The 11020-nt window shown below is 42.9% G+C and overlaps 1 protein-coding gene across 1 annotated transcript in view; it reads right to left on the minus strand.

Annotated features, from left to right (window-relative positions):
* TXNRD1 (thioredoxin reductase 1) overlaps positions 1-11020 on the minus strand; it is a 58714-nt gene that overhangs the window by 23340 nt on the left and 24354 nt on the right. Inside the window, exons 5-11 of the mRNA XM_034778461.1 lie at positions 9262-9384; positions 7998-8070; positions 7759-7878; positions 6370-6515; positions 6124-6239; positions 3472-3697; positions 231-323 (exon numbers count right to left, since the gene is read on the minus strand). Of these exons, the coding sequence (XP_034634352.1) occupies positions 231-323; positions 3472-3697; positions 6124-6239; positions 6370-6515; positions 7759-7878; positions 7998-8070; positions 9262-9384 (897 nt within the window). The remainder of the gene's footprint in view (positions 1-230; positions 324-3471; positions 3698-6123; positions 6240-6369; positions 6516-7758; positions 7879-7997; positions 8071-9261; positions 9385-11020) is intronic.

An 11020-nucleotide genomic window follows, 5' to 3' on the forward strand; every position in this document is an offset into this window, starting at 1 on the left:
AAGGTAAGTCAATGGAAGAGCATAGACACCGCGGTAAGTTGACTTAAGCTATGTCAACTCCAGCTACATGAATAAGTCAACTTACCGCAGTAGTGTAGACAAGGCCTGAATAATAAAAACCACTTCAATCTCCAGAAGATCTCTCCAGCAGCTCTAAATCTTAATGTTCACTGAAAGGTTTTTCCATGCTCTTCTTTATCAATGTGAAGGCACCATTATGAATTACTTACAGTGTTGTATTCCCCTTCAATTATTTCCCTGCCGTCTGTGGACTGGGCTATGACTTTCAATTTGCCAGGAGTTCCTTCCTCAATCCGTTCGACCTACAATATTTGAAAATTAAGCTTTACTTTCCAAATGGGAGATATGCAGGAGTAAAATGCTAAGGCTGCAGCTGTTTTCACCCTAGCATAACAGAGTGAAAGACAGTGCCTCCTAAAGTACACTCTGAGCCATGTGAAAGACTGTGCCTCCTAAAGTACAATCCCTTTCTGTGCTTCCCCAGAGGCTGTGAGGCTCCATGCTGCCTCTGACCTGGGGCGGTTTATAAAACACAATCTAGCCCTTTACCATGGTATGAAATTTTCAGGGACAGTTTTACTGCATAATTACCTAGCAACCCAAAATAATAAACTGTAACAACTGTTCTCGTGATTATTTTATATTACAGTATTTAGGCACAGAAAAGGCAATTTTTTCCTAACAATTTCTTAAAATCTTTGTGCCACTGGACCCATTTTACAGGTTGCATTGAATCAGCACAGTATTATTTAGGGCAATGGTTTTCAAACTTTTTTTCTGGCGACCCAGTTGAAGAAAATTGTTGATACCTGCGACCCAATGGAGCTGGAGATGAGGGGTTTGGGCTGTGGGGGGGGGCTTAGGGCTGGGACAAAGGGTTGGAGTGCGGGGGTGAGGGCTGCAGAGTGAGGTTCAGTGTGTTGGAGGGGGCTCTGGGCTGGGGCAGGGGGTTGGGTGTGGGAGGGGGTCAGGGCTCTGGACTGGAGGTGAAGGGTCTGGGGTGGGTCTGGGGATGAGGGGTTTGGGGTGCAGAAGGGGGCTCTGGGTTGGGGGGGGTCAGGGCTGGGGCAGGGACGCGGGCTTACCTTGGGCAGCTCCTGGTCCATGGTGCAGCAGGGGTGCTAAGGCAGGCTTCCTGCCTGTCCTGGCACCACGGACCATGATGCGCCCTGGATGCGGCCAACAGTAGGTCCGGCTCCTAGGCGGAGGCACGCAAGCGGCTCTGCATGGCTCTCGCCTGCAGGCACTGCCACCCCCAGCTCCCATTGGCCGGGAACCAGCCAATGAGAGTGCGGAGCTGGTGCTCAGGGCGGGGCAGCATGCGCAGCCCCGTGGCCCCCCCCCACCTAGGAGCCAGACCTGCTGCTGGCCACTTCTGGGGCGCAGTACGGTGTCGGAGCAGGTAGGGACTAGCCTGCCTTAGCTGGGCAGCACCACCGACGGGACTTTTAACAGCCCGGTCGGCGGTGCTCACCAGAGCCACTGCGACCCAGTGCCTTACATTCCGCAACCCAGTACTGGGTCGTGACGCACAGTTTGAAAACCACTGATTTAGGTTGATGCATCCGCTGTCTCACAACAGTCAACACAAGGCTTGATACTAAAATGGAATGTACATAACTTCAAACACAGTGCCAAAAAGAAAAACAAGGAAGATGGCTGCTGAAAATCTGCCCAACCATCTGAGACTTTAATGTCAAAGGATATTCCTGAATGGATACAGGGCTGAATCCGGCTCCCACTGAAGTCAATGGCAAGGTAGCAGAGACACAGTATGCAACAGTCAAAAATATATTCTGCAAGTAATGCAGAATGGGCTCAATCCTGCAGTGTGCTGAGCACTTGTGACTTCAATGGGAGTGGAGAGTACTCAGCACTTTGCAGGAAGGCTCAGCATCTTGTAGGATCGGGTCCAATAAAAACTGCTGCACTAAATATGGAGCAATTAGAAGCTAAACATTTGGCTCTCTCTTTTTCATATGCCTAGGGATTGCTACAGTTTATGCATGAATAAGAACAGAAAATTCCTTGCAATCTCCACTCTAACCTTTCGGGATAAATCTCTTATCCTTTATGAGAACAGGGTGAGTTTACACAATAGAAATTGGCAATTCCCCCCCCCACACACACACTTGTTTTTTAAGCCTACCCCCCGGTGAGCTAAGAGTGAAAAGAATGGAATGCATTTTATTTAATTTTTAATCCTTGAACACCTAAAACATTATAATGTATTGGCTGTAGCACCTAATGGAAGTTGTTTCGTAATTCCTTTCCCGTTTTATAATAATTAAACCCTAATCATTAAGCAAAGTTCTGTTGGCACCCGCCCTGGTCTTTGATAGTAACTTTACATAAAGGACAAAAAAGCTCTATATGTAGTATAATGGGTCCTTTTTATGGCCTTAATTCATCTAAGAATATGCTTAAACTTTACCAGGCTTACTCATATGCATAAAGTCAAAGTTAAGCATGTGCTTACGTGCTTTGCCAAATCAGGACCTTTTTGTTGCCTTATTTTAACCATTATCTTACACTGTAAAGATACAATTGTATATTTTTACAGTTAGGCCCCAGTCCTGCATTGGCATCTTATGGTGTGGATCCCAATGCCCACACATAGTTCCGTTAAAGCCACAAGTGCAGGAGTCCATATCTGGGGATCCCCATCCTGCAAACACTACATATGAGTAAAGACAGACACGTGTAATTATTTGCAGGATTGGGGACTAAACTGCAAGGTGGTTGGTATTTGACTTTTTTACACTATTTTCAATAAAATAATCAGATAAACATTCTTCTTTTTATTGCACAGTGAAAAGAATTTTCTTGTCACCTTGCAAATTTAAGGCATTATGCTGCAAATACTTACTACCATACTTAGTAGTTAATATCCAAGGATAGCTCCCTTGACTCTACTGGGTAGTAAACATTAGGTACTGCAGTAAGCATGTTACAAACTGAAACTGGCATTCAGTTTAGCCTCATGTAATGTGAATGCTTTCGATGCATTGGCCCCAGTTCTGCAAAAACTTATGCATATGCTTAATTCTGAGTATGTGAATAGTGCTGCTAACTTCACTGGAACTATTCACATAGTCAAAGTTAAGCATGTGCATTAAATGTTTGCAGAATCAGGACCTTCATTTCCAACAATATTTTAGCACAGGAGGCTAAAGAATCTAATTCTTATAAAGAATTTTAAAACCTCAGACAATTTAAATAATAAAACTAGATTGATTTTTATAAACTTTATCTAATTGAAAACTACAGTCAGTTACAAGGTAATAAAAATTAACCTTACTTATGTTTTAGCATATCCAATAATACGGATTAAACTTTTTTGTTGTCATTAAGATTAGATAATTCAGGTTTCTTAAAATACTATAATCTGAAGATTGCTTTCATTTATGTTTATATACCGCTTTCAAATGTTCCAATGAAAAAGCTTACCTTAGTTGGCACAAACTCTTTAATAAACTTGACTCCATGTTCTTCCATATGTTCCCCAATTTTGTTTGCCATTTCCTGATCAAATCCTCTTAAAAGGATGGATCGTACCATTACAGTTACATCCAAACCAAGACCTGCAAGAAATCCAGCACATTCAAGGGCAACGTAGGAAGCTCCGACCACCAGGGTCTTCCCTGGACAATAAGGCAGAGAGAAGAGATCATCACTGAAAAAAATAAAACATATTAAATTAGACAGACTATTTAAGACAATTCTTTACAACCGATAGCTATTTTTCTATAGCGAAAATAGGAAATCTTTAGAACTAGGAATTCACTATGTACATAATTGGAATCTGAGGTCAACACGTGGCAGAGAAGTTCTAATTAGGAGCATCAAAAATGAATGTGGAATACTCTAGTTTGCCTCTCAGTTTGTCCAAATTACAAAAAAAAAAATTATGGATTGTTTACAATAAAGTATAAGCAGCTGCGCAGATCTTAGTGTCTGCTTTTCTTAAATTTGAATCTCATTGCAAATGGTGTTGCAATGAGTTAACTGTTCACAAGGAAGAAGGTTCAGTATGTAGATAAATGTACCATCTGGACTTTTTTGAAGATTTTATTTTATTCAGTGTTGTACAGAATATTAAAAATACAACCAATATGCAAATAAAACAAATGTGCACAAACCATAACTATAGGTGGGGCTAATAGGGTCCACACGTAATTAAGGTTTCCTGCTGCTTCCTGTTAAAGGCCCCTATTTACAGTTATATATAAGTTTGCTAAACTTTAACTGTTTGGGCTGAAGTTTTCCAACATGAGTGTGTGCTTCAGGCTGGATTTTTTTTTTTTTTTTAAATGTTTCAGCAAATACAGTTCAACTGTTTCCAAGAAAGAAAGTTGGAAAACGTAATTTTTAATATGGGCAAAATAACTTCTTTCAACTGTTTTGTGGAGAGGCTTTAGCTCCACCATGCTTTAGAGCAGTGGTTCTCAACCTATGGATCGGGACCCCAAAGTGGGTCGTGACCCCGTTTTAATGGGGTTGCCGGGGTGGCATTAGACTTGCTGAAGCCTGTGGCCAAAGCCCGAGCCCCACCACCCAGGGCCAAAGCCCAAGCCCAACCACCCGGGGTCAAAGCCAAAGCCCAAGGGCTTCAGCCCTGGGTGGCAGGGCTCTGGTTACAGGCCCCTGGCCTCAGGCAGAAACCCTTGGGCTTCAGTTTTGTCCCCAACAGGCTTTGGAATTGCCCCCCTTCACCCCAGGCAGAGGGGCCTGGGTGGACTCAGGCTTTGGTCCCTGCTCCTGGGGTCGTGTAGTAATTTTTGTTGTCAGAAGGGGGTCACGGTGCAATGAAGTTTGAGAGCAATGGCTTGAAATCTGGCAATGGATGCATTCCACATGCTTAGTAAAGATTTGTTAGAGTTTGGCGGCTAAATTCTCCAAGGATTCCGTCTATAATAAGCATGCTCCAGCCCAGGACTGCAGGGGCTGAGCAGGATTCTCCCTAAAAAAGCTACTGTGGAAAAAACAATGTGATCATGTAATTAAAGTCTGTATTATAATGCATGCACACAAAGGGACCAGATTGAGATTGACAGGCAAACTATTCTGGCATTTCCTAACTCCTGAGTGCCTGCTTGACTTCGCAATCTTAATGTTCTTTCAACAGTTTTTTGTATGCAATATATATAAAAAAGATGTCCACTCTCACCACTTCCTGTTAGTAGAGAAGTGTGATATTTGGCTGTTTCCATTCATAGGAGTTTATTCAAACCTTTTATTTGTTTTGACTCACATAGGTTTGCATGCCCATAATTTTTGTCTTTGGTTCCATGCGCCAAAGAACCTAAAAGCTAAACTCAGTTGAAACCACTGCATTTCACCTGGATGTGTGTTAAAACCTTGCAAAGCCACAAGTTTTGTATGGCTTTCACAGAGTCATAAATCAGTTCGCGTTTACCCCTAAAATTCATGAAATTTTATGAACTTCTTTGGAAACCTGGATTGAGTTTCAAGGTTGTAACAAGACAAGAAGACCGGCAAATTTCATGTGGTTTCACAACAAAAACTCTAGTATTTCTTGGGTCAACAGTACTTCAGCTCGCTGCATGTGTTTATACAGACTGCTGACTTGTAGAAGTGGAAACACTTTCAGACTCAGGATTTCCTCAGCACTCGTGCAGAGAGGCTTCCTCTAAGTGTACAGTGCTCCTCGACTTGAACAAACCACTACAGCTGCACTGAACCAGGCGCAGGCGAATAGGGAGGAAATGAGTGCGATGGGGATGGGGATGGAGATAGGCCTGATGAATTAATACAAATTATGGGCATTCTGGCATTCTCATTTATGGCATCCTCAATTACTGCTGCTGTCAGCCAGGAGCAGTACTACCAAAGGGTCGCATGAAACATGTCTCATAGCTAAGTGCTCACAGCCTCGTGATGTACGCTAAGTCTGGTGTTCTTGCTGGTCCATTATTCTGCCATGGCCATTCTCCTCCACTTGTGTTACTTTACAGGGCCATGAGTAATGACGCACCATGCTCAGCACCCCTACTCTCTTACAACCTGCAGCACTCATACCATAGGAGACCATTTTAAAATAGGCATAGTGGATTATTCTGCATTCTTGCCCATTTTTACCTGCTAATGCAGTATTCCTTGTCTCCAGGGACACCCAGGTAGCGCGGCCTTTCACCAGTGGCAATCAGAAATTTCTCTGCTGTGTAAAATTTCTCTTTTCCTTTGTTATTTGTTGCCTATATGCAAAGCAACAAGACATAGTTTGTATTTCACACTCTTACCAACAAGAAGATTGTTGTGTGTCAGAAAAGCATCTTTGTCCAAAAATAGTAAAGAAGGGCTAGAAGACACAGTGCTATTCGGTACCTTAATTGTGTGCGGCCCAACAAATTCTCCAAAAGCATTCTCATATGTGACCTTCTTCTCTCTCAAAGACACTCTGTAGCCCCAGTTGAGAGAGCCAATGTAATTCTGAACAGCTTCTGTCATCGTCTCCCAGCTGTGTTTGACTGCTGAAGAAACAAAAAGATGTCCAGCTTTTAACCTGTCTATCCCACATTTTCCCCAGCATTCCAACAGGACTCTCACGTAACAGCAGTCACACAGGACCCAATTCACCACTGTGTTACTCCTGTTTCACCCCTGGTGCACCCCCTGAAATCTAATGAGTTACACCAGCAGAAAGTTGGAATAAGGTAGCGGTAAGTCTGACCTACAGTGCTTACCACATGGCTGCAACAACAGTGGCAGGCAAGCATTTTGCCATCAGTGGGCTCCGACCAAGCCATTCAACATCTTGTCATTTCCTATTTTTTTTTAACCCTTGAAGCTTGTAGCTTTATCTCAGTATCAATATTATTCTGCTGACAACTGTTGTGAGCAGGTGTCTGTTAAAACATGAACAGGTTACGTCTCTTTGAGAATTGCCTCGGCATATTCCCACTTACGGGAGCATGCCTGCATCAAATCCAGACCCACATATATGGACATGTAGGGTTCATTATATTAAAGTTGGAAGGAATCAAGGGGCTATAAAAATTCACACTACACCACTGAGGACCTGATGCTGAGCACTCCGGTCCTGATCCCGCAATGTATTTAAGCATGTGTGTCATCCACTGAACTCAATGGCAGGGCCAGCTCTGGCTTTTTTGCCGCCCCAAGCAAAAAAAAAAAAAAAAAAAGAGAGGCGGCAAAGCAAAAAAAAACAACAACAAAACCTGTGGTGTGGCCGGAGCCAGGGTGCAGGGGGACTCCCTGCGCTGCACACAGGGGAGCGGGAGGGAGTCGGGGGGGAGGGGAGAGAGAGAAGGGGGGCGGCCAGGGCTTCAGCGGGGCGCTGCCACGTGGCCCCGACCGCTGTGCTGCCTGCCGGGAGGGTTCCCCGCCACTACGTTCGGCTGGGAGGGAAGGACGCGAGCTGCCCTGCCGGGCTCGCTACAGGGTGCTCCCCTCCTCCGCGCCGCTGCCCCCTACAGGGTGGCCGGAGCGGAACATCAACAACAACAAAAAGCGGCCATGCCGCCCTAGGATTGGGCGGAATGCCCCCTCGTACAATCTGCCGCCCCAAGCACGAGCTTGCTTGGCTGGTGCCTGGAGCCGGCCCTGCTCAATGGTACCACTCATGTTCTTAAAGCTAGCACAATCTGAATTGCTTTGCAGCAGAGGTTCTGGAGTGCTCAGCACCTTGCAGGATAGAGTTCTGAATGAGGTACATGAAAATTAAAAGATACGTTTTTTTAAAAATGTCTATACCTTTCTCCTCAAACTGCCATCCAAACTTGCGTGAATCTTGTAAGGCTTGTCCTAGCAAAGCTGCCTGGTGCATCAGTTTTTTAGGTATACAACCCACATTTACACATGTCCCTCCAAGACCTAAGAGAGGAACAGAATATGTTTTATGTATGAATCTGCTCTGTCCTAAAATAGAATTTGAGTTTTTTAATAAGAAATGTCCCTTTATAACAACATGACTGTATTCAGCAGAAATTTACCCCATCTAGTTCCCTGAGGAGTAGGAGTAACGTAGTCCAGCACCAGCACTTTCTTGCCATACTTGGCAGCCTCCTGGAGAACAAATTAAACAAAACAAATATCTAAATATTAGAACTTATATCCATACTACATGATAGCATCATACACTGCTGAAAATCAATGTCATTTTTAATTATGTAATAACAATTGAGTTGCAAAGGCATGGCCACGTGATCATTAACCTTCAGGATTAATCTACATGCTCAAGATGGAAAAGAGGGTGGGGGAAAAACAGGCATATAGATTTCTACAAGTGATGCAGTTTCATTTGGTAAGTTGAGGGCACTGCTAAAGAACTGATGCTCTCCACTTCTGCCAGTCATATTGCTTAAATAATTTCTCAACATTCCATTTGTTTTAAAATCCTTCTAACAACATTATTTATCTGGTTCTCCCTTTAAAAATGTGTTTCTACTGCATTTATCTGATATGTCCTATAGCAGCATAAAGGCTCCCGGCACCAAATACTGCCCTCAGTTACATCTCTGCACATCCTCTGCACTTCTGTGTGGTTGTGCTGGTATACATGAATACAGACTTTAGCCCATTATCTGTAGATGTCAAGAGTGGCATTTGTTTTTCAAACTAGTAAACCTGATATCTTGAATGACCACAACTGGCTCATGCGTTATTAATTATATTCCATCATATGAGGGACTCGCAGCTAGTTAAGCAAAACTCCCACTGATTTCAGTGAGGCCAGGATTTCGGTCTGTGAAACTATGAAGTTATACAACTTCTTCCATTAAAAATAAAATGACTGATCCAAAAATGGAAAAAAAAAAAAAGCGTGCGCACACGAACATCTATGTACACACACACACAGAAAGATTCCCAGGTAGATATTAATCTCAGACAAAAAGAAAAACTTTTTTATAATAATTTCAGAATAGCTTTTAAAATACTCTCAGCAATTTAATCCAAATGCTAAGAAAACCTCTCAAGATATTTTCCCAGAATTTTCTAACAACAGCTCTTGAAGAGGAAAAAAGGTCAAGTTTTATTTTATATTCACTTTGTTACATTTTCATACTTTTCATCTTCAGAACAACTGTCTCTTTAAATGAGGATACCATGCCCCTGGGACTAGCACTGGAAGATCCACAAAAGAACAAAAATTAATTTGATGTCTCTACAATATTAGAGATATTCAGACCTGAAATGTTCAGGATGTATTCTGCTCAATTATCAATGGCTCATAAATTTGCATTTTGTCACTCATACCTTGGAAGCAGCCAGACCTCCAGAACCCCCTCCAATGACAATGAGATCATAGTCATAGGAATCCTGCACGTGATCATCTCCCTTTGTTTCAAGTAGTTTTTGAATCTTTCCTTCCTTATGTGCCTGAAAGAAGAAAACAAAGAGACAAATCTATTCAAAGAAAAGCATTATCCATAGCTCTCAAATCTGAATCAATGACAAAATGAATACTTCCAGTGAGAAACAGGTGCTGGGGGAGGGAGAAATGGGTATTTTTTGATTTTGCAAACACTGCTCCCAGTTAGCTTCTTAGGGTTGTATCTTTGTAATCCATACTCCAATAGCTCCGCTTCCTGAATAGACACAAAAATATGAACCTGCTGCTTTTGGGCAGGTTTGGTCTGAACAGTTCAATGTACTGCATTAAATCAGCTCTAGTCCCTGTTCATACTATATAATATGCTGACACAGAGTGAATTCAACAGGCCTATAATTTGTTGGGGTTTTTAAAATAATTATTCCCCCACTCACCGCCACCCTTTTCTAGAATTGTTTTTTCCACAGCATGTCTGAGCAGGAAAATTCAGCAATGCCATACTCCCTGAAAACATCCCCTAAAGTTTTTAAACAAACTTCAGTTACCACTCTACCAACTACATAAACTAGTCTGTCTCTTAGAAAAGAACACTATACTTAATGTTTTTTGCACGAGGCTTTCCCTGAGGTTTGACATAATAGTTTTAGCTTTCATTCCAGAAGCATGGGAACAAATGCAAGAAAGTCAAATGAAGTCAATGGAGTTGCACCAGGGATGAATTTGCCTCTGCTCTCTTTTTGAGGATTAGCTGTTGTTATTCTGCTCTAATAGTCATGCATTTGGACAGCTGTAGTCTACAAAGCACATTCCATTAATCTTCATATCCCTCTGTCCAAAATCAGCCATTGTATTAAATTTGTGGGGCCCCACTTCAATGGGATTTAGACTAAGTAAAAAAATGAAGGATTTTTCCCACAAGGCCTAATACTTGATGTTGCAGGCAAAACTTCCATTGACCCCAATGGCACAAGATAAGACCTCTAGTGAGCAAGGACCAGGTCCTCAGCTGGTGTCCATGGGCATAGGTCCAAATGACTTTCCATACTAAATAAACATCCCCGTATGTTAAAGGGACACAGCCACCTTTGAAACCACACCGCTTTCTGAGAGCTCGTTAGCTACTAGAAGAAAGCTGGAAGGAAATTTTTCATCAAAACTCTTTTTGACAGAATTTTTGTTGAAACCAAAGAATTTAGGGAAAAAAGGTGTCATTTCGACAGACATTCCCACAGAAAAAAATATTTGAAACTAAAAAAAAAATGTATTTCAGAAAATTTGCATCTTGTAATTCTGAAACTTCATTTCAGAATGTGGAGCTCCACAGAACAGTAACACAGCCAGGCTGGGGCTGAATTACCTTCTCCAGATAAATTCTGCAAGGTCAGAGTGGGAATAACAAGCATCCTCCTATCCCATTGTATACTTCTGCATGGACCCCAGACTGAGCAGAGAAGCCTCTGCAGCGTCCAGAGCAGGGGGAAGTGCATGAATCCCTCTTCAGCAGAAGGGATTGAGAGCCATGCATGGATCAGGGGTGGGGTGGAGAGAAAGGAAAAGACGTAGTTGACTGTCTATTAGTGCAGGGCCGGCTCCAGGCACCAGCCAACCAAGCTCGTGCTTGGGGCAGCACCTGGTAAGGGGCGGCCAATCTTGTGGGGGGGGGGGCAGCGCAGCACGGTGCTC

This window comes from Trachemys scripta, chromosome 1 (genome assembly GCF_013100865.1).
Source record: "Trachemys scripta elegans isolate TJP31775 chromosome 1, CAS_Tse_1.0, whole genome shotgun sequence".
Classification (NCBI taxonomy): Eukaryota; Metazoa; Chordata; order Testudines; family Emydidae; genus Trachemys; species Trachemys scripta.